The 24,693-nt window shown below is 40.8% G+C and overlaps 1 protein-coding gene across 3 annotated transcripts in view; it reads right to left on the bottom strand.

Annotated features, from left to right (window-relative positions):
- Window positions 1–683: 683 nt before the first annotated feature.
- Window positions 684–24,693, bottom strand: part of LOC133364061 (kynurenine/alpha-aminoadipate aminotransferase, mitochondrial-like) — a 37,658-nt gene continuing 13,648 nt past the window's right edge. For all 3 annotated transcript variants that reach the window (XM_061584062.1, XM_061584064.1, XM_061584063.1), the window contains 8 exons: window positions 23,020–23,085; window positions 19,719–19,801; window positions 17,870–17,966; window positions 16,069–16,130; window positions 14,385–14,449; window positions 11,756–11,862; window positions 10,342–10,443; window positions 684–3,301 (listed from right to left, as the gene is read on the bottom strand). In XM_061584062.1, coding sequence (XP_061440046.1) covers window positions 3,257–3,301; window positions 10,342–10,443; window positions 11,756–11,862; window positions 14,385–14,449; window positions 16,069–16,130; window positions 17,870–17,966; window positions 19,719–19,801; window positions 23,020–23,085 — 627 coding nt within the window. In that variant the 3' untranslated portion in view covers window positions 684–3,256. The remainder of the gene's footprint in view (window positions 3,302–10,341; window positions 10,444–11,755; window positions 11,863–14,384; window positions 14,450–16,068; window positions 16,131–17,869; window positions 17,967–19,718; window positions 19,802–23,019; window positions 23,086–24,693) is intronic.

Genomic DNA, 24,693 nt, shown 5'->3' with positions numbered 1-24,693 from the left:
AACACAGAGATGCTGTGTTTTTATCCCTTTATCAGTATAAAACGGAAAGTTTCAGGAAACCAGTGGACATGTGTTAGACTAGTCTTTTTAGGCAGTATCCAACAAAGTAATTCCAATAGTGCAAGGATTTTTGGCTGCACAATGAACTCTCCCTATTAAAACTCTCTGGGGGTTCTCCAAGCCCTCCTGAGCAGATCTGGGGAGGGTGCAGGGACCCATGAGCAGAGGAGAGGGAAGTTCTGCTGTGCAAGCCGAAATCCTTATGCCAGGGAACTACTTTGTTGGATACCGCCTTTCCTTTTTCTGTTCTGTCTGTATCTTCTCCACTCCAAAGTGAATAGTAGTCATGTGTATGTTGGATTGGGGCTATGGCATGGAGAACAGAGCCAGACCCTCCTCCTCTTTCTGTGGCTCTGATCTAAATCAGGTGTCCTGCTGTTGCTTTTAGAAAAAGAAGACTATACTCACAGGTCCAATTACAGATCTTCCATGTAATGTCTAGTTAGGCATGAACAATGTAATTGGACATGCGAATCAGTTCTGCATGTATGTATTTAATGACATTTATATACCATTTGATTGTAAATAGAACCTCTAAGCAGTTTACAAAAGAATTAAGCAAACATTAATATCGTAAGTAAAAGGCAAAGTTAAAAACAGATATCTTAAAAAATTCAAAATATAATTAAAAACAACAGTTAAGCTAAAAACAGATTAAAACACATGCTAACTTCTGTATGTATTAACAAATGAAATAAACATTATTTATATAAATCTGATGAATTGTCCAGAGTTTTATTACCAACATCCCCAATGCCTTTTGAGCAAAAGTCTTTCCTACTTAACTAGTCCATCTTTTTCCCCCCTGAAAAAGCATCCACAATTAAATACTTCATTCTGAATTTTCAAATGCAATACTGTATTTTGGAAGTGGGGTTTCTGGGGGGAGAGGGGGGAAGTAGTGGGCTTAATGTCTAAAAGACTCTTTTTAAAAAGTTTCAGTTTTACATAGCAGAAGAATTATGGTAGTTAATCTATATTTTTACATGCCACATCACAAAAACTAAATTCTTAATAACACTGAGGCATCTCCATTTTAAAAGGGTATATCATACTAGCAGCTAAAAGTTTTGCAGAGCAGCTTGGCCCAATCTTTTTAAATCATAGATAATTTTCCATGCAGTTAGTGTGCCACCTGGTGGGGAGTGTGGTGGGTGGCAATGCTGATTTTTTTTAAAAAAAAGCTTTTTTTAAAAATTAAACCTTTATGAGTGATTTCGTCTCTATACCTATGAAGAGGTTAGGTGTGCTCTCTTTATCAACTTTGTTAAAGAATTAATAGAGCTAGAATGGAATGGGAGGAAATTTAAATCTACCCTTTCCTTATGTTACAAAGGTAATGAAGTTTCCTTATACAGATAGCCTTGATGTGTTTCCTCCCATTCCAGTTCCTACACTTATTGGGGGGGGGGGTTCTCCCAAAGTGAAGGGGCAAAGTTTACCCAAACAAAAGGCTTATGTGTATGCAATCACTGCCTACTTGTGGTGGAAGAACATGATTTTGATTGGAAAAAAGGAGTGCCACCATTGTGATCATCTTTGCCGCGCTCACCCCACCTTCGTGCTTTCTGCATTCCATTAAATCACAAACCAACTGAAGAGAGGTTGATCATGGGTCTCTTGATGTTAAGTGTACAATCTAGTGGCCATTAAATTTAAGAGAGGGGCACTAGAGGGAGCTAATACAAAAGTTGATAGCTTTGCTAGAAATGTTAAGATTCCCAAGTTCGTTGTGAAAAGACGTGACTCTAATAACTATTGCTTTTGAACTTGTGCGGTTTAGAGTAATAGGCTAGGGAGACAAAACTGATTTCTTCCATTCTTAATCCTGGAGTCGCAACATAAGTTTATGTATGTTGCTTTGGATAATTTGTTCAAATTCGAGCTCTCATTTTTCCCAGATGGAAAAAGACAAGGTTGATTCCAGGTTTGGGGAAGCCGTCGTTCCTGCCCCCCATCCCCAAGGTAGAGACCACTCCCCTTACCTTTGATAGTGGTAGTCAGGCACAGCAGCAAAAAGGCTGGTCTAGCTGGTAAGCATTGTTGTAGGTAACAGCCTTTTTAATTCCCGCACAATGTCTTTGGAGTGACACTATGGGTGTTTTGGCACTTATCATTTATAGTGGTGTAGTTGCTGTTTTATCTGAATTTTTTTAGAGTGAATTTGTAGCTGATTGTCTGCACCTTTGTTTAAATGATGTGTTTTTAGTGTGTGAGTACAGGTTTTTCCTTTCCACACTCATGGTGGGTGGTACCCGAATTGAGAAAAGTCCTGTGGCTGTACTCACACCCCTAACATACCCTCGTGTTCCTCAGCCAGTAGCCTAGTATTCTGAATTCTAATCTTATGGGAGGATAGGAGATAAGAAGAGGTTAGATGAGAAGAACTACATGTGTGTTACTATGGATTGTTCCAAAACTTCCATCACCATCTGCCATATCTCTCCTCTGAACTGAGCTCACAAACTGACAGCTGGCACCGGATCCATTCTGGATCTTTCACAAAATTTAGATTTTCTTTGCACTGGAAGAAAGAATGGAATACTAGCCAAATAATGACATAATTGTGTCACAGTATGCCCAAAACTCCAGCCCCCCCGCAAGCAACTATACCATTATAAATAGTAAGTATGGAAAGGCCCTATTGTCAGGGACCAAGAGGAATTCTGGGGGAACTGAGATGGCAGGTGCCAGTCACAGCCACTTCAGGTGACTTTGGGCGACTCCAGGCCTGGGCCATGACTCTTTTCCTTCCCTCTGTACTGAGAGGACCACCAGGAGTGGGTGGCTGCAACAGTCATTTTGGAAAGGTTTGGCAGTGAGTTCTCCTGAGGGCTTGGGTCGTTGGCACCTGCCCTATGGTGCCATTCCCTGCCGCTGGGCCTGGAAACATAATACTTCTAATTCCAAAGATATGGGTGTGGTTTTTCTCTTTTTTGAGAACATATCAAGCAGGGTTGGCATACTGCTCTAAAAATGAATTGGTACCTCAAGCAAGTAACTACCAAACAATATTACTATAATAAGTTGTAATGCTTTTTTTTTTTTTTTACACAAAAGCAAATGCATATGTAAAATAATGAAACACTGTGGTATAATCCATGATTTTTTTAGCATCTCATTTTGTGAAATTAGAGGAACAGTTTCTGAATATCAGCCAGTGAAGACTTTGGTAAATGTTAGTTTGCCATAGCTTTCACGCAGTTTCTTCCTTTATAAGTTCAGCCAACCTTTGGAAACCCTAAATAAAAGAATAGGCATATGCTTTCAAACATGCAAATAGTTCATCTTGATAAAACTCAGTATTGTTTAATTAATATTCTTGCTTGCTTTGCTCACCAACTCAACCTACCATCACCAAAGCTCCCCTTGCAGGGGTCGCCAGAGCTCTCCCCCCCCCCCCCACAGGGGTCACCAGAGCCCTCCCCCAGGGAGCTTCGGCTATGGGGCGGTATACAAATGCAATAAATAAATGCATAAATAAATAAATACATCAAACAGTAACATAATTTACTCTAGTGGGAGTGTTCCCAGCTAATTAAATGTTTGTTTTAGTGGAAGAACTCTCTTGACTTGACTAACTGACTATCAGAGCAGATTCTGCTGTATTATTTAATTATTATAAATGCATCTAATCCAGTCAATATTTTAAGGCTATGTGCAGGGCAATACACTGATCCTAGATTACATGTGAGTAAGCCCCACTGAACTGAATGGGAAAACTGTGAATAAACATGCATAGGATTTTATTTAATTTATATATTTATTTATTGTATTTGTATACCGACCCACAGCCAAAGCTCTCTGAGCGGTTTACAGCAACTAAAAACATCAAAAACAAACATACAAATTTAAAACACATCTTTTAAAAACAATTCAAAACACAATTTAAAAAATTTAAAACAATTTAAAAAGCGCATGCTAAAATACCTGGGAGAAGAGGAAAGTCTTGACCTGCCACCAAAAAGATAACAGTGATGGCGCCAGGCTCACCTCATCAGGGAGATCATTCCATAATTTGGGGGCCACTCTCCCTTGTTGCCATCCTCTGAGCTTCCCTTGGAGTAGGTGCCCAGAGGAGGGCCTTAGATGTTGAGCATAGTGTAAGGGGGGTTCATATCGGGAGAGGCGTTCCATCAGGTATTGTGGTCCCAAGCCGTGTAAGGCTTTATAGGTTAAAACCAGCACCTTGAATCGAGCTCGGAAACATACAGGCAGCCAATGCAAGCAGGCCAGAATTGGTTTTATATGTTCAGACTGTCTGGTCCCTGTTACTAATCTGGCAGCTGCATTTTGCACAAGCTGCAGTTTCCGAACCGTCTTCAAGGGCAACCCCACATAGAGTGCGTTGCAGTAATCTAACTTGGAGGTTACCAGAGTATGGACAATAGGATTGCAGTGTAAAGTTTTTGTTTGTCCCAGGCTATGGTATGAAGGCATATGAGGCTACCACCTTACTGAAGCTAAGCAGGTCTGGGCCTAGTCAGTGTCTGGATGGGAGACTGACATGTAAGCTGCCTTGGGTTTCTATGATGAAAAAAAGGTGGAGTATAAATGTAAACATAAAATATAAAATAAAGAATGTAGTTTTGAAGGATATTGTAATTGTAGATCATAGAGTACAAACCTGTACATGTCTAGTCAGAAGTAGGTATCATTAATTTAAATGGGGCTTGCTCTAAGGTAAGTGGGCACAGAATTGTAGTCTTAATCATGCAATGTTTACATATTTGTTAATTACAATTGTGGCACAAAAACCATTTTATGGTTGTGCAGATTTTAACAATCCATTTTTTAAAATGTTCAGCTAATGTGCTGCCTAGTCAATGAATCACCTCAACTTCTTGATTAGCATCTATTATTATTATATATGATTATCTCAATTGTATGTAAAAAGAATGTATACAGTGGAGATGTACAATAAAAGAGATAAAAGGAAAATGATGATACATACTGCATTGTTAAGATATGTCATAACTGAAGAAATTTCAGAGAAATATAATCTTATGATTAAGCCCTAGAAAACTATTTGTATTTGTACAAGTCCAAACGATCCATTTTTCACAAGCTCAATAAAAGGAAGTCAATTAATTAAAAAACCCTGTTGTCTTTTCCTCCCTTCTCTGGTGTAAATAAATTCAGTCAATTTTATTATTTCTTTTATTTTCCATACTTTTAACAGCCATTATTTTAAGGTAGGAATTCTGGATTATGCCACTTCATCACAACTAAGAGATTTGTTGTGGCTACCATACTCCAAACAAGCTCTTCATACGTTTTTTAAAAAAACATATTGTTCTATATAATGAATCAAGGAGACCACAGGGTCGAGAACTACAGGCTGTGTGCTCATTAGAACAATGTTATACAAAGTGGGTTATATCCAACTAAGCCATATGCAAAGTGGACCCACTGAAGTAAATGAATGTAAGTCCATTGGATTTCAATGGATCCCCTCTGAGTATAACTAATGTTGTATATCACCTAAACGTTTTAACTACAGGGCACTCTCACCAGATCCATTGTCCTTTGTAAACATCCCCAACATGGCACTATATAGCCACTATGACAGCTGTATTCTCCTTCCACTGTCGGAGACAGTATGCCCCTGAATACCACTTGCTGAAGATCACAAGTGCTGTTGTGCTCAGGTGCTGCTTGCTAGCTTCCTAAAGGCATCTGGTTGCCCACTGTCAGAGAAGGGTGCTGGACTAGATAGGCCTTGGGCCTTATCCTCTTCTTATGTCCTTCCTATTATCCAATTATTTTCATAGAATCATAGAATAGTAGAGTTGGAAGGGGCCTATAAGGCTATCAAGTCCAACCCCCTGAGCAATGCAGGAATCCAAATCAAAGCATTCCTGACAGATGGCTGTCCAGCTGCCTCTTGAATGCCTCCAGTGTCAGAGAGCCCACTACCTCTCTAGGTAATTGGTTCTATTGTCGTATGGCTCTTACAGTTAGGAGGTTTTTCCTGATGTCCAGTCGAAATCTGACTTCCTGCAACTTGAGCCCATTATTCCGTGTCCTGCCCTCTGGGACGATCGAGAAGAGATCCCGGCCCTCTTCTATGTGACAACCTTTCATGTACTTGAAGAGTGCTATCATATCTCCCCTCAGTCTTCTCTTCTCCAAGCTAAACATGCCCAGTTCTTTCAGTCTTTCCTCATAGGGCTTTGTTTCCAGTCCCCTGATCATCCTTGTTGCACTCCTCTGAACCTGTTCCAGTTTGTCTGCATCCTTCTTGAAGTGTGGGGACCAGAACCGGATGCAGTATTCAAGATGAGGCCTAACCAGTGCTGAATAGAGGGGAACTAATACTTCACGCGATTTGGAAACTATACTTCTGTTAATGCAGCCTAATATAACATTTGCCTTTTTTGCAGCCACATCACACTGTTGGCTCATATTCAGTTTATGATCAATGACAATTCCAAGATCCTTCTCACATGTCATATTGCTGAGCCAAGTATTCCCCATCTTATAACTCCATTTGGTTTCTTTTTCCTAAGTGTAGAACTTTGCATTTATCCCTGTTGAATTTCATTCTGTTGTTTGCAGCCCAATGCTCCAGCCTATCCTTTATTCTACTGATAGGGATTTAGACGCCATTGTTATATTATTGCGGTTCTCTTTTCTGTTTATACAAAGTGAGAAAGCTGCTTCTTTAGTTTTAAAAAATCCATATCAGATCAGAGATGGAGACACCCAACGTTTCAGAGATGGATACATGCCTCCTCCCATCTGGATTTATAACTGTTTCCCTCATCAATTTTAAAATTACATTAGTTAATCATACAACTCTGATGTTGCAGTGATCCTTTAGGCTGCAATCCTATATACACATTTACATATAGGATTGAGTCTATCTTATTGAACTGAATGGACATGTATAGGATTGCACAGTCACTTTCGCCATTTTGCAGCTGTGAAAGGGCAACCTGAGTAGAAAAGGGCTGTGGGGACCACATCTTTAGCCCTCCCCCCTTTGTCTTGCAATTCCTTCTGGCTTCTCAGAGTTCTTCTGGAGCAGGGAGCCTTTTCTACTTGTGGACAATCAGAGTTCTTAATTGTGTGTAGGGAGCTGCCATACTGATGGAAAAAAGGTAGAAAAGGCTTGAGACGCACAATAGCGGGGGTGGGTCTAAAAACATGAGCCTGTATCCCCTCCCCCTTTTTAAACTCATGTCTCCCATTCATGGCCGTGAAGCCTGAAGTGGGATTTTACTCTTTCTTTAAATTCTTAAAGGATGTTCACTGTGAACTCATTCAAAGTACAGGAAAGGCAACAGCTCAGGGGTAGATCTAACACTTTCATAGAATCATAGAATCATAGAGTTGGAAGGGGCCTTGTAGGCCATCGAGTCCAACCCCCTGCTCACAGCAGGAAATCCACAGCTACAGCATCTCCCGCAGATAGCTGTCCAGCCTCTGCTTGAAGACAACCAGCGAAGGGGATCCCACCACCTCCCTAGGCAGTCGGTTCCATTGCCGAACTGCCCTTACTGTCAAGAAGTTCCTTCTAATGTCCAATCTGAATCTACGCTCCTGCAACTTAAAACCATTAGATCTAGTCCTACCCTCTGGGGCAGCAGAGAACAAATCTGTACCCTCCTCTATGTGACAGCCCTTCAGGTACTTAAAGAGTGTAATCATGTCACCCCTCAGCCTTCTCTTCACCAGACTGAACATGCCAAGTTCCTTCAACCTTTCCTCATGAGACTTGTTCTCCATACCAGCTATCATCCTCGTCGTCCTCTTCTGAACCTCTTCTGAATCTTTCTACATCTGAGGACCCCGGTTCCATCTTGGCAAAATTCCCTGCCTTGACTATTGGCTGTCCCTGCATGTTCCTGTGATTGGAGGCTTTGCTGCTTCCAAGGGAGTGTGCTCATGTGTGGGATTGGGTCGTTGATAATACTCTTCCTTTCTCAAAACTGAGCTGACCACAAGACAGTGATGGGCAGAAGATAGATCAGGATCTGCTGGCAGAGCTCTGGAAGACTTACAGCATATCAGCAGGGTTTCTACCTCCCAGTTAGGAACATGGGAAGCTGCGTTACACAGAGTCAGACCACTGGTCTATCTAGCTCAGTACTGTCTACACTGACTGGCAGCTGCTCTTCAGGATTTCAGGGAGGGGACTTTCCCAGACCTATCTGGAGGTGCCAGGGATTGAACGTGGGACCTTCTGCACACAAAGCAAATGCTCTGCCACAGAGCTATGGCCCATTCTCTATTTAGTTGTCTAACGATAGCAATGAAAGCTTTCATTGCCTAAATATGTTGCTGAATCTTGTGAACTTGATTCTGGTCCCAATCACAAATTCATGGGCTGATCATGGGCTCAGAGGCACCCTGTTCCTTAATTTTTAGCATATACCTACCAATCTAGCTACTATCCAAGGCTGATGGACCTTGGGGTTCTCATAAAAAAATAAAAGTAGACCCTCTATGCTTGATGTCTGCCTGCTCCTGCCCTAGAAGAGGGCAGGCCTTGAATAAAGTAGCTCATCTATCCAGATTTCTGCTGGGAACAATCTTTCTCAGAGACCATGGAAAGCACTTTTACCACCGGCTAGATGAGGGCCTTTGGCCTGGTTCAGAGGCTGATTTTTCGTATATAGCTCTCTAATCTCTGAACCTCCTTACTTCATACCTACAAAAGGACCCCTTTTAGTTAATGAAATGGCCACTATCTATGTGGTTTGTAGTTAAAGTGTAAGGCTGTTCACTGCTGTGCTGTGCATGCTCCTTTCTCGTATCTTCTTGCCTTTAATCTCACTATTTCAGCAGCAGATGAACACTGGCAGTACACATTACTGGGACAGCACTTTAAGCATGACCATAAATGTAAAGTGTAAAAACTAGGTGGTAAAGTCTACTAACAGGTTCTCAGAATTCAAGTAGAGGGTATCTTGTATTCCACTTCTTTTTAAGTTATCAGACATTTATTATAATTTAAAATTCTTAAACGAGACTGACAATTGGAAAACCTATAACCATTTTACTACAGAAAGAGAAAGCCAATGTTTTTGCAACAGACTAGGATTTATATATATATCTTTTTGCCAAATGCACCTTGTTCTGTTATTCCTTGTAAAAAAAATATTCCCAAACATTAAAAAAAAAGAAAAACAATCTGCACTTAAATTGTGATATTCAACCCAATGAATCCGGTAAATTTTGCAACATTTCCAATGGGGCTTATTTACCCAGACTAATTATTTTCAATAAAAATAGTTTCATTTGTTATTTACGACAGAAGTGCAAAGAGAATCTGAAATCTTGCTTCACATGCCAAAATTCCCATTCCCTTTCACAAAACCAATATGTGACAATCTGTCTGCAATCCTATACACAATTCACACACATACACAAAGAACTGAAGACAAACTACTTCTGAGTAGATATGTACTGGTTTGCACTGTCCAGCCCAGAGTTACACAGCAATCCTCATCCCCTATCTGCACTGTGGGTGGGGGTGTGTCTCGGCTGTCATGGAAACCACCACAGAAACACCTGCTGCACCTATAGAAGGCGTGGACTGTTGTCAAGTGATCATAAGTGAGAATTAGGCTGGCGGTAGCCAACGTAAGTCCCCAAATGAGGTGTTTTGGTGGGAGGGGGCAGAGCTGAGCCAGTGATGAATCCACTGGATCTACAGCAGTTCCATTTCCCTCAGAAGGGCTCGATCCAGGCCCCTTAACTGCACTAGCCTGAGAGCTGGCATAGCAAACAAGGACAATGTAATTGCTCCCTATTGCCTTCTGCCCTGGGCAGCAGGAGCTAGCAGGGCTGTGGATGCAGCCGTTAAGCAGCCAGTCCATGTCTCTCCATCCCAATTAGTATAGCTCTCTTAAGCATGATAAAAATGCAGTTCTCTGCATGTTTGCTCAGAAGGAAGTTCCATTGAATTTAACGGGACTTAGGTCACACCCACACCATCCATTTCAAACATTATTATACCGCTTTAACAGTCATGGAGAATCCTGGAAATTATAGTTTGTTAAGGAATTGTAGTTCTCTGAGGTCATCACCCTTAACAAGCTACAGTTCCAAGGATTCTTGGAGGGAAGCTGTGACTGTTAAAGTGGTATAAGAGTGCCTTAAATTTATAGTCTGGAATGACCTTCTTCTAAGATATGTGAGTATAGGATTGGGTTCAATTGGCCTAACTCTGAAATGGATTATGGACCAGGTTTTTACCCTATATCAAAATATCAAGATACATTCAAATCTTATTTCTTTATGGACAATGAGAGAAAAGATTGCACTGACCAGGTCCATTTGGTCTGGAGTAGCAAAAGAGAAGGAAACTCTGACATAAGGGCATGGTTCTGACGGATCCATCATAAAAGCTCTCCCAGGAAGTACAGACACCTACAAATTGTAGTTACTTTTACTACTTGTGCGTAATCATCATAATCAAAATAATAAAATAATCCTTTATCAAGCAAAAACATAATATTTATATGCTTATTGTTGTCTCCACATTATCTCTGTTTGTTTGCACACTGTGAATGGAAGGCAGGAGGTATAATAGTTATCTCAGGTGGGAGTAAGCTATGAACCTTTTCTATACATATTTAACTAGAGGAAAACTCTGCTGAAATAAGTTCACTTTTCTTATATTGCCTATAAGTTCATATTACTTGTGTAACATGATTTGTGATTTTAGAAACATAGGTGAGGAAATTCAAGAAAATCAAGAGCAATTCCTGCAACAGTTCTATGGAGTTCAGTCTTACAGAATTGAATTTCTTGGCACTTGTTTAGATTTTTCAGGAGTATTTCATTTTAACATCCTGTCTTTGCAGAACTTCTGCAAGTGTAAAAAAGTTCACTTTTGGGTTTTCTTTTCAAATGCCCTTTCCTTTCTAACACAGAAATGGGATTATAACAGAGGAAATGGTAGAAGCCGAACTCCACACATATTTGTGGATCAGAAGTAGGGATGGATGATTTTCAGTTTCTCCATTTCTTATTTTTCCACTCAAGTTCAGTTCTTCACATTTCTAGGTCAGTTTGCAGGTTTTTTAAAAAATTACTCAGCATTTTAATGTGCATTTCTCCTAAAGTACACATTTTTTGTGTGCAACTTGCCTAATACACGCATTATTTCATGTTATTGCATGTTATTTTAACTAACATACACATTTTTATGGACACTTTCCCCAACAGGTACATTTTTATACATATTACAAGTGCATTGCAAAATTCAGAGAAGTGTGAATTTCAAGATACCTATGAATTGTGTCCAGCTAAATTTTACTCAGAGTAGACCCATTGAAATTGATGGAAATAAATTACTCACACCCATTTATTTCAATGGATTTATTGTGAGTAGGACTAACACTGAATACAGCCTTATGTTTTAGTTAATGCATATTTTCAGGAAGTGCAAATTAGGTAGGTTTGCAGTAAAATGCAAAACGAAGAGAATTTCTCCATCCTTAGTCAGAAGGTACAATGCCTAGTGATATCAGCCCACTGACCTGTGGTGTATGTGCCCATGTGCGTGCTCACGTGTGCGCATGTGTGTGCACACGCACGCACACGCGCGCACGCACACACACACAGACAGCATCAGGAAAGATTTGCAGTCTTTCCCAGTACCAGAGTGGGCAAACAGTTTTCTTACAAGTGAAGCCTCACTTATTTTAACTGAAGGCAGAGTAATGATTTCCCCTACCCCTCTCTTCAGCGCTTTTTCCAGGGCCATCTGGTTTGTATCAGAAATCCCCTTAATTTTAATCCATAAAAATAGTCCAGCATTAGGAGCATACCAGCCTGCTAAACCTAAAAGAGAAAGCATGATGAAGTGAAAGCATCCTAATGAGTTTATCAAGCATTTGTGTTTTTAAAATATTTAATGATAATGACAGGAACACTATTGCAGAGGAACACTTCAGCCTTCTTCATCCAGATATTCAAACAGTTTCTTGCATCCAAGATAAGATTCTCTAACATGCCGTGCCAATTAATAGCTGTCCGAGGCTCACAGGTGCATTTATTTTGAACACTCATGATCCTTAGACATTCCAAAGGCCAGTTCACACAACCTGAGCTACATGTGGGTGAAGAAGACAAGCACTAGAACTGCGTTTAAATTACCATTCCTCATCATATTCCTTTTCTGCTAGCCCAGATAGCCATTTTGTGTACAGCACTGGTCTTGTGAAATGCCCCCAATTTTAGTGCAGCAAAAGAAGAAAAGGGGAAAAAAATCAGATGAGACTTGGAAATCAAACTGGAATATTTTGGAAGGATGCAGAAAGCACCCATTCCACTGCAACCTGCCAAAATACTTACAGGATACTGCTTGTTAGATAGCAGTGTATAGGATTGCAGCCTGAGAGATGTCTGAGAGGTATGCTTGGCACCATCATTATCTATTTTTGGGCATCAGGCAAAACCTTTCCATTTTAGCCAAGCTTTTGGGCCTTTAGGTATCGATGGTTTCTTTTAATGTGTCAGGTCTTGCAAGACCCATATTTATATGCACTGATCTGTATTTAGGTTGTGTTGTGTTTGTTGTTTTAATGGGTTTGTTTGTTATAATTGGTTTTAAATCTTATTGTTGCAAGTTGCTTTGGCTTGCTTTGCAAAGAAAGTCGCTAATAAATAGAAATAAATAATATTATTAATAATAAGTTTAGACAGATTATGGTTTAGGATGTCAAACCTTTTGGCTCCATGTGCACATTTGCAAACCAGAGAGTGTCATGCTCCCTCAAGCTATTCTATTGGCTACAAGCCTAATTTCAGCCTGTGGGCACCAGGGAAGACCTTTGCTGGTGCATCTGCACCCACAGGTGCTATTTTGGTGACCCCTGGATTAAATGGAGGGATGCACATAGTGCTGATTTCATAGATTCAGTAATAGTTTCAGATTCTATAAGGAGAATCAATTGTGAATCTGAATCAATTTCTGCTCCTAACATAACTCATTTACCTGTACATGTAGTACAATTTTACTCACCCCGATTTGTTAATTTTCCTAGATCTAATATATGTAGAAAAATTATCATTAAATATCTAACTAAAACTATCAGAAGTGCTTCTGCATGATCTTGGGAAATTGTGGCTGCAATCCCACGCAGATGTATCCAATATAAAGCCCCAGTGAACTCAGAAGTGAGCAGACATGTAAAGAATTTTGCTGTAAATCAAGTCTGTATCTCCTCTAGTCTTTTTCTAGTTTTGTAAATCTCCTCTAGACAATTTCTAGTTTTGTGAGGCTAGACTAAGCTTCCTAAAAGCAACACTATGTTTCTTGCTTTTGGTAATGTGAGACTCACCATGATAGTACTCTGATGGTATTACGAATAAGTGATCTTACATTACCATAAGTCATATTTCATGTCAGTTTTCTGTTAGTCTCAAAGTATAATTTTTGGTCTCTGTAAAATTATAATCTGATGACGCAAAAAGTGAAGGTGCAAAGTGAAACCCATGCCGTTTGCTAAGTGCACACCCAGAAGGCACCATTCCATACTTCTGGTTGGGTAATTTAGCTATAGGGATCTCCTCTGGTCAAACTGACTGAGACAAGTTGCAGTGAGTTCTTATCTTCCTGTCTTCCAGGCACCCCTGCTTTGTGAAAAACCACCCGCATTGGCTAGACCAGCCTTTCCCAACTAGTGGGCCACCAGATGTTGTTGGACCACAACTCCCATCAGCCTCAGACAGCATTGCCAATGGTCAGGAAAAATTGGAATTGTGGTCCAACAACATCTGGTGGCCCACTATTTAGGAAAGGCTGGACTAGACCATGCTAGTCCTATCACCGGTTGTACTAAGGCGCAGAACAATCAATGATACTTAACATATCATTCTGTGGAGCTAGAATTCTCATTCCCTTGAACTGAAGGCAAAGGGGTATGCTCTAAGGGCCAGTCTAAATGTTTTCTTTCTAAAACAGATGCTGCTTGCAATCATCTCTGTGTGGTGCCTTCTCCATAGTTACGCATAGTATGGTACCTAGTGTACTTTTTTCACCAGGCACAGTGTTAGCATGCACTCATTTTTGGCAGCAGCAGCTGCTGCTGACAAGAACACACCATATGGTATGGACAAATAGCCTGACAAGCCATGCTATACACACTAGAGGCACATGGAGGAGACACACTCCATTCTGTTTCAAGCTGTTTCAAATGGCAGATGGTGTTTCAAGAGGCCCAAGAGAAGTGATGGCCCTAACCCATCCATTTTCTCACTCCCATGGTGTTTCTCCTTTAAATCTGTACAGGAACTTTGGTAATCTGTTTTATCTGGGTGCATTATTAAGCTTAATTGCCCACTGGAGTAAGTTCACTGACCTTTCAGCCATTTGTCTGCTGCACTAAGCATTGTGTCTCGCTGGTTTTTGTAGAACTCTGCCACTCTGGAAGCAAACAATCAATACATGCATTCTTAGAGAAGAAAAGTGAGGGCTGTGAGTCAGCTGTAGCACTTCCATTAAATTGTACCCAGCAAGCCGCATTCAGAACCAATATAACTCAAACAGCAACATAATGCACTCCATCTCTGTACTTTGAGTGGCACTATGGACAGCTGCTTATGAGGCAAAAGCTGGCAACATTTTACTATAGACCAGTGGTTCCCAAACGTTTTTGCCCACTGACCACTTGAAAATTGCTGATGGTCTTGACTGTCCACTTAATGATTTTTCTGCCTGTTGTAGTAATTGTAATGTGCTGTGTTAGATGCTGCATGGTTTTAATTGTGTTTTTACAGACATGCCACACACTACCTGAATGAAGCTTGGGGTCCACTGGTTTCTTCTACTACCCATTTCATGGATTAAACAATAAAATAAAATAAATGTACTGATACCACTGAGCCCAGGGGTAAGGAGAATACAATGCTATTTGTGTGAGAGTGCAATGATTTGGTTCTTCTTAATTAATGTGATTTCTTCATAATGGATTTTGGTTACAGGTTTGAGCACAATGGCCTCCCAAAATTCTCCACGCTATTTGTGAGTTGGAATATTGAGGGAATGAGTTTTTCTGTGCATTCTCCAAGGGGTGTGGAATTCTCCAACAGTTTGCTAGAGAGAGTGAAGATAACAATGGGTGATATCCAGTGTGCATGAGTGAAAGTCCACTAATGGGATTTACCTTTCCGGTCCTTCTCCCTCAAGCCCAGGCACCATGAACTTCCAAAATCTACTCTAGAGGGCCCATCTACATAGCCCTAGGTGGCCCATCTTTTCTGTGATGTTGCAGCAGCGAAGTTACTGTGAAACCTCTGCCTGTTTTGCCCCACTGTGCTATCAGAAGAAATCAAGAGAAGTGGAATAGGCAAGTATGGCTGATGTCAAGGGGAAGATAGCGAATGTGAGAGCTTCAAGGATGAAAAAAGGTTGTACAAGGTCCCTTTCAGTGGTGGTACCCCACTTGTAGAACAGCCCAACCCTAAAGAGGCATGCCTAGTGCCAAGTATTTTACCTTTTGGGGCTGGACAAAGACCTTTATATTTATATAAATATATATATATATCTCCAGGCAAATTAATCTTATCTGATTTTATTTTCTGCTTTTAGGCTGCTATTGTTTACTTGTAATTTGCTACCTTCATTAGGAATATAGGAAGCAGCGCTATAGTGAGTCAGACCCATTGCTTCATCTAGCTCAGTACTGTCTACACTGACTGGCAGCAGATTTCCAAGGTTTCAGACAGGGAGATGCCGGGTATTGAACGTGGGGCCTTCTGCATGCAAAGCGGATGCTCTACCTGTGAGCTACTGTCCTTCATTCTTTATTGTAAGCTTCCGCAGGAGCTCCACTTTGATACATAGATCATTCATTAAAAATAAAATGAGGAAGAGACTGCAAAACCATTGCGAGAGCTTTCACAGACATGCAAAGATGCTTTTTCTGATCTGGCACTATGGTCAACTATTAATTGTATCTATTAACTGTAACTTTGAAATTGACACAGGTGACATTTAACAGCCTGTGGGCAGGGAATATGTTAATATTTTCATAAATCCCTTACCTATCTGTATGCTGCAGAAAACCCTCTTGCCCCCACTTGTTAAAAAGTTGTAATATAAGGATCTGTAAGAGAAAGCAGGAAAACATGTCACAGTCTAAATCAAATCTGCAAGATTTGTGTAGTCAGTGAGTTCCATTTGTGTGAAAGCTTTATCCAGGCATCGTTTCAAATTGTATACTTCTAATTCTTCAATGAAATAGTTTTAAATTACTGGCATTTCAGATATACAACTTTTGGCATTAGCTGAAGAGTTTTTTTTAAAATCCAGCTCTTTCAAATGTCAACATTTTTAAAATCTGCTTAAAATCTTCTCTAATGTTGCTTGAAAGTTTCATTATACTTTTATTCTATGGTTCCGAAGGTTTTATGCTGATTATCTGGTTTATAGCTGAGTTTTAATACTTTTATTATTGTGTGTCATCCATAGAACTCTTTATTGGGCAGCATATGCATATTGTTAATAAATAAATAATAAATAAATTCTCCCATAGTACAAATTCTTCCCACAGAATCCATGGCAATTTCATGTTCTGCATATGCTTCCCCCATCAAAGCCTTTCAACATTCCTTATTGAAGCATCTTCCTTATGACATCAGCAACTGAAAGAGCCAATGTGATAAAATGGAATGAATGTTGGAGGTGGGGCAGGAAGACCTAGGTCAATCTCCACTTAGCTGTGAAATTTACTAGGTGACCCTGGATTAGTCACTACCTCACAGACCATGGAACACTGAGGGGTTTTATGCCCACTTAGCTGGATGCACCCACTTCCCTACTTTTCAGCCATTTCCCTACTTTTCAGCCACATCTGCACCATACATTTCAAGCACTATTGATACCACATTAACAGTCATGGGTTTCCCCAAACAATCCTGGGAACTGTAGCTTGTTAAGGGTGTTGAGAGTTGTTAAGAAACCCCTATTCCCCTCACCGAGCTACAGTTCCCAGATTTCCCTGGAAAGAGGGATTGATTGTTAAACCACTCTGGGAATTATAGCTCTGCAAGGCGAATAGGGGTCTCCAAACTGCAGTTCTCAGGATTCTTTGGGGGAAGCCATGCTTATTAAAGTGATATAACAGTGCTTTAAATTGTATGATGCAGTTGTAGCCTTTAAACTTTCTGTAAATTATACCACTGTACTCTCAGGCTCAAACGAGTGCTGCACTGAACATTTTGCCTGCATTCCCCACCCCTGCCTAACTATTGTCCATCACTTAAAAGAAACTGTGTTAGAAAATTATAAAAGGGGAGATAACCATTTGATGGTGCAGGAACATTTGATGGAACATTTGATGGAACGTTCTCATGGTGCAGGTTTTGGGCCGTGCCTGCTGTGGTGGCTGAGGGGTGTTAATGAGTGTCTTTCTTTTCACACCATCAATGGTCTGCATTCTGCAGCCTTTCCAGTTGCCCATGCTTCAATTAAAGCCCAGAGGATTAGCTGCTTCTGACTGGGCAAGAAATGTCCTGATTTAGAATATGGAACGGGATGGGGAACAGTTGACATGGGGATGCCTGTCTCAGCAGCAATCCTTCTGTCTCTTGTAACATGTACTTTCGTCTCCAGTATAACATATTATCAGGTCTCACCACCCTTTACTTTGAAGAAGGTCCAGTTTATTGCAGTGGAATTCATAAATCCGGAATGCTTTTCAGATAGGTGTCTTAGAATTTTAGCTGAATTCTGTGCATGTTTTATCTAGGATTAAGAGTTCAGTGGGGGTTTGTTCTCAAGTACGTGTTACCAGGACTGCAGTCTTACTTTTGAAAAGCGATCCATTATATTACTAATGCTTACCTGTGCAAAAGTGTTAGGTTGCATCGTTGAGGCCTGTGTATGTAGAACAACCCTGTCTATAAGAGGTGCAGGTCCTGTTAGAAAGCCTATTCTCAACCTACAAAAAGAGTACAAGAATGAGTTGAAAGGCATGCACCCTAGTAATATTTGCATCATAAAGGTTTACCACCCTGTGATCTGAGAAGTAGATTTTTTCAGGTTAACATCTAATTTGATTATGACATTTGTCAACCCACCTGTCAATCACATCTTGTCACTACAACATCAGATGATTGACAGATGGGATGTCCTGTCCACATGTCAAAATCTCTTGCGCAACAGTTCCCAAGTACCTGACAGCCATAATTTTCCATGGGGAACTGGTGCGCACAACTGAACCGAGCAGGATTGAACCCCCTGCCCCATCAGCTGATGCACAGATGGTTCAGTTCTTCTTTCTGCAGGAATCTACTTCCGTGAACATCAGGTGATGTCACCTGCCCATTGACGTGACATCACCTGATTGACTGGTGGACATTGTTTCAAGGGAATACCCTTGAGGGCCAAACTGGAACCCCTGAAGGGCCAAGAGTGGCCTGCAGGCTAAAGGTTCCCTGACTTACACCTTCTTTTCTCCGACAATGCTACAGGAAGTTCTCTGTCAACATGTAGTTGATATGAGATTCTCATGATTCCCGTCCTCCACACACACACAATGAGAGAAAGTGTGAGGGAGCTGTGGAGTTGCACAGGCAAGCCCCACTATTTGCATGTTTGGCCAGTGGGGGGGCTGTATGTGTGTAGTGATGTGCATGTGAAGAGCTCCCCCATGTGAGAAGGAACCTAGTTTGGGCTAGAGTCCTTCCTCACGTGGAAGAGCACTACACATATGCATGAGTGCACACATTGAACTCTTTCCCCTCACTGGTCAAACATCTAGATGGCAGGCAAGTATTTCTGTTTTGAGCCACTGCAGCAAGAGGTATGGCAATGGCATGCATCAAAGGCAGGGGACAGGGCTAAATGGAGGCTCCATGTCCCCCCCTCCCCATTCTTTCTTTGTATGGGGTTTTTTGTGTGCGAACCTCTTTATTGCTGACATTGAACCTCAGCATACATTTTTTTTAAAAAAGTTGTAGTATGCTCACTAGGGATGGAAAGATTTGTCAATGTTGGTTTACTCAGTTTCTCACTTTTCTCACATTTAATCTAATGTTAAATTCAGTCCTCTACACTTCTGCAGCAATCTGTGATTTTTTTAAAAAAAAATCCTCATGAAAATTCTCCACCATTTTAGTGTGAATTTCTTCAAATAAACACATTTTTGTAGGCAGTTTTAACAGGTACACATTTTTGCAAGCCATTTCTCATTGTATCATGCCTTTTTGCATGTTATTTTCACTCATGTATTCATTTATATATATATTCATTTTCCTCTAATATATGCATTTTTGTAAACATTGTTTATTTGGTGAACTGCATCCCAAAATTCTAATAAATGTGAATTCCAAAGGATGGCTGTGTTTTGGTTCTCATATTGTTTCGGAAAGTGCGAATTTGATAAATTCTGCTTGAAATGTGAACTGTATCAAAATTCTCATCCATCTCTAATGCTCACACACTTAATTTGGCAAGTCTCCAGTTTTACTGATTTTTGTCCATTTTGTTTTGTACAATGGCATCTGGATTCTCTTTTGTGAAAGCTGTCAAATCACTGAAATCACCCATACTCACAAAATGAACTTTTGCATTTGCAATATGACAGATTCAAACTTCTCTGAAGTTGCCTGGTGTCATTGTATCAAAATCTCCATTCTCATCCTAATCAGGGTGATGGGTGTGTTGACTGTGGTGGGCATGTTCTACTCACCCGGCAGAGATAATCTTAGAGAAAGAATCACCTCTGATAACTCGACCATCAACATCCATTGAAAGAAATGACGGCACTTTGGGCTTAAAATGCAAAAGAAATTTTATTATTAAAAGAAAACCAAACATTTACTGCTTTATGTCAATATTAAGGCTTAGGTGATACATGAGCTTTGTGGGGATGATACAAAAACATAAGAAGAGCCCTGCTGGATCAGGCCAAAGACCTATCTAGTTAAGCTTCTTGTTCTCACAGTGTCTAAAAGCACTCTCACGTGCGATTCTCAGCAATTAGTACTCAGGGGCATACGACCTCCAATAGTGTAGGTAGAACATGGCCATCATGACAAGCAGCCATTCATAAGGTAACAAGCTGTTTCCCTGAAAAGAGATGGAAGAAAAAAATTGCACAAACGAAGAACAGAACTTTGTTAGAAGTGAGCCAGCCAGACCTTGGAACACCAACATGGATTGATGGAGACACTGACCATCATCATCATGCTAGGCTTGGACCTAGTAGAGCCCAGGCATATGTAGGGTTTTGTAGACATATCCTACCATTTATCTGGGACTTTTTCCCCAAAAGACATCCAGTGGGCCATACGTTACAATTATGAATGTGCCCTGTATCTTGTACGTAAAGCACTTTGCACCTTGTTAGAAGCTAATTTAGGTAAGCTACTGTCATATCCTACTATTATCACTCTGATCAATTTAGAAACATTTGACATCTATGTAAACATGTATGTCCCTTGTTATGCTAAAGAGAACAACAAGATTTTGAGGAGGGTCTTTAACCTGCTTTCAAAATGAAATGGACTGCCTTCAAGTCGATTCCGACTTATGGGCAACCCTATGAATAGGGTTTTCCTGGTAAGCAGTATTCAGAGGGGGTTTACCATTGCCTCTCTCTGAGGCTGAGAGGCAGTGACTGGCCCAAGGTCACCCAGTGAGCTTCATGGCTGTGTGGGGATTTGAACCCCGGTCCCCCAAGTTGTAGTCCAACACCTTAACCACTACACCACACTGGCTCTCCAGTAAACTGCTTTAATTGGTCATAAAAGAAACCAGAATTATGATGAAATTAAGACAGATAGAAATGCAAACTAAAGCAGTATCATATGCTGAGGAGTCTATGAAAAGAGGTTTTAAAATGCATATTTAATCTTCTCAACAGTATCAAGTATTGTGCAGCTTCAGACAGGAAATAAAAACAAGTGGTAAAGGGTATTATTTATTTCTTTTAGAAAAAACAATGTTTAATAGAGATTTGAGGTTCAATGGATATCCTGTGAATACAAAAAATACAGATAAGAATGTTTTTAAATATTATGCCATGGTTTGAATGTTATTCTACTGCTGTGAATTTCACAATACGATAGCTAGATTGTATTTTTTAAACCATTTTTTTAATGTCGTCTCTGAGGAAGAGTACTTGCACTAAAATACACTAGGCATAACATCTGTAAATTGTGCTTTTAAGATATTTTTTCCCCAACAGCTTCCCCCAACAGTTTTTTAGGAGACAAACTCAGAACCTTAAGCATCAGATATGGGTGCGTACTCCCTTAGGCATCAGGGTTGCTAGTCAGAATAGGGTATCATGGCCTGTTCCAGCTGGGGCATTCAGGGTCAAGTAGGCATTTGCTTACTACATAGCATGCAGATACACATTTAGTTTTTTCTTAAATAATTGCAGGGGAGCCAGAATCTCCCCGGGAAGGCAGTGCATGGGGAAAGGGAGGCTTTATCTGTTCACTCCCCTCTGTGATCCAAATGGAGATCTTCCCCCACCCGGCTGCATATGGATAGCTTTAAAAAACACCAGTGGGGACTTTTTCTCCTAAGGCTTCTAGCCATATTAGGGAGAGGGGATCTCCATTCCCAGGGAGAATCTGGCTTCCTTGTACCTGTAATTATTTAAGGAAACACCAGCTGTGTGCTCCATAATTACACAAATGTCTAGTTTGATCTTCATTCAACAGTTTTAAGGAAAAAACAAGATACATTGCCACATGTTCCATAATTAAGTGAATGTCTAGTTTGGCTGTCACTCAAGGACTCAGAATTCTCAAAGCCAGGAAAGTCTGTTATGCTAATGGGCCATTCCACCACTGCTGGCTGATACACAAAATGGCTAGGTCTGCTGCCTTCTCTCGGTTGGAAGAACTGTGGCCAAGTAAAGGAAGAACACCAGATTCTTCCTATGAGCTGTAAAAGAAAGCCTGAGAGCTCACTCACTCTGCCTGGAAACAATGTTAAGAGGGTTTATGAAGAATAAGGTTTAAGAGAGCAATGGAGAAAAGGCAGAAAGGGCCTTTAAGAAATGAAAGAAAATGTCAAGCCTATCTTTGGCTTTGCTTCTACTTACACATAGGGGTATGGTCTCCTCACAATTAATGTAGCTTCATGGATGGTCAGATAGATGAGGATGGACAAAGGAATGTAGACAACATTCCATTTTTAAGGGTTCTTGACCCAGGTGGGCTCTGAATTACAGGTGGCTGGGTACGGCCATTCGTAGGAGCTGTACATAGCCAGGAAAGTGGGCTTAACACCTTTTGGGGAGCTAGAGGATAATGCAATGAAGATGTCACCGGCAAAGAGATTGGGGCTGTCAACGTGTTAATTTCTGATGAAGGTGTCTAGTTTCCCTGCTAGACAGCAAGATATGACCTTTCTATTTAGACATGATGGAGGACAAGAGAAACTGGGTATTTTTTAAAGGGCCAGGCTGGGCCAGGCAGAACAATGTGACATGTGCCACAAGACTGTACTTACCTGCTCTTTGGGGAAGAACGGTGGCCTAGGATAGAGCACCTGCTTTGCATACAGAAGACCCCAGGGTCAATCCTGGTAAGGCTGGAAGAGACTCCTGCCTGCAACCCTGGAGAGCTGCTGGCATTTGGAGTAGTCAGTACTGAGTTAGTACAGAGTTAGCAGTCTGACTCACTTCTAACACAGCTCCCTCTGTTCCTATGTTCTTGGGCCTGAGTGTCTGAGAAGACTTAAAATCTAAATGCTGAAAGTGCATTTCTTTTTCATCAAGAAGAAAACATACACCAGTACAACAGTTAGTACATACAGGCTGCATACACACCATACCTTTAAAGCACATTTTCCACCTCACTGAAGAATTCTTGGAATTGCAGTTTACCCCTCACAGAACTACAACCCCCAGCACCCTTAACAAACTACAGTTCCAAGGATTCTTTGCAGGGAGGAATGCACTTTGAATGTGCTTTCAGAGTATGGTATGTACGCACCCTTAAGTTTGGTTAGGACAGTTAGTTTGGTTTTACCTTTTGAAACTGGAGAAAATAGTATGGATCATCTTCAATTATAAGAAAGTTGTATTCTTGGGCAAGCTAGAAAACCAACCAACCAACAACAACAAAAAAGTATTTTGTGAAATGATCTTTGGACACACAAGTATGGTTTGTTGACATGCTGAGGCAACAGTGGTCTTATAAAACCCTGAAAGACTTGCAGAATGTTTGTGTTCTGAGTTTATGTAAAATGTCTGTGTTCCCCATCTTGTGCTGTATCTATAAACAGATCAATTTCATTTATACTTTATATCTCATTTGCATGTCGAGGTAAACCAAACTATTGATTACCTGAACGAACAAGCATGCTAGTGCACAGGGAGAAAATCACACCCACTTCACTTCTCCGTCCCTCCCTCCTTCCTACTGCTTCTATGCTATTGGGAGCTAAGCCACGGCTTGGCTTAATGTTATGTCCAAACCTGGGTTGGTGGTTTGTTTTCTCCCAACAGTGTATGATCAGAAAGCCAATAACAAATCCATCAGGGATCAGGAGTCAGATTCCTTGTCACCAGGAGATGGAGGCGAGGACTCTGAACCTGAAGGGACAGGGTGCACACAGCCAGCTCCAAAGGCACTTTTACTTGATGAACCTTTGGGGCCAGTGCCTGGTACTGCTGTTTCCTGACTCCACTAGAGAAGATCTGTTCCTCCCTTGCTCTGCACGCAATTACTAAAGAAGGCTGGGCTCCTTTAAGTAGAGCATCATCTATTGTTAGGTGGTGCTCACAATTAGGCTGCCCTGATGTCACTGCTATAAAAGAGCTCAGCTTCAGCTTGTTCATTGCTGGAGCAACTTCAGAGCTGAGTCTGAGTTGTGTACCATCCTGCCTTGTCATATACTCTGGTTGGGCCTTGCCACACCACAGAGCAGGGCAAAACATTGATCAGTTTTTGGTTTGTTTGAAGTATGACAAACCATGAGTCTGTGTTAGATGTAAAGGTAAGCCAAACCATGACTTAGCTCCCTGTAGCATAGTAGGAGTGGGGAAAGAGTGATTGTGTTGCTGTACCTGAACATCCTTTCTTCAGAGTAAACTATAGTTTGGCTTACTGTGATATGTGAACCAGGCTACTGAGGGTGCTTCTAGATGACCTATTTGTTGAGCATTCATCCTGATTTGTTGGCAGGGAAGTTGGATGATGATGTGTCAAAGCAAGTGTTATCCCACACACTTCCCGCTGTATTTCCCCATCACTTTCCTTATCGCAAAAAGTCCAATCTTCTGGGAAAGAGGATTTGTTGTGCAAAATCTCCCAATCAACTTTAAACCTGAATTTTGCCGGTATTTTCTGGTCTTGTAACTTTGGAGGTGGTGACTATTCTCCTTGTTGTTGTTTTGACTTTCACAGAAGTCTCTCTTCCTCCCACCCCATACACACACACTTCAGAGGTGCCTAAGGCCTAGTATGCATCTGTTCACAGCTTTCATGATAAAATAATAACAATGAAGATGGAAGGACTGGAGAGGGAGGGAGATGCCTGGCTTTCCCTCTCTCTCTTCATCACTGGCCAAGCTGGCTAAAAACCACTTTACTAGTGAGTTCTCTGGCATTGGTTCCTTACATCTGAACTAGAAATATTTCTATATCCTTTTCTAGCTCTTGCTTGAGCAACAGGTTATTCCATATGCAAAACTCTTTAAT

This window comes from Rhineura floridana, chromosome 9 (assembly GCF_030035675.1).
Source record: "Rhineura floridana isolate rRhiFlo1 chromosome 9, rRhiFlo1.hap2, whole genome shotgun sequence".
Lineage (NCBI taxonomy): Eukaryota > Metazoa > Chordata > Lepidosauria > Squamata > Rhineuridae > Rhineura > Rhineura floridana.
Note: the sequence above shows the minus strand (reverse complement) of the source record. Positions and strands in the feature narration are given on the sequence as shown.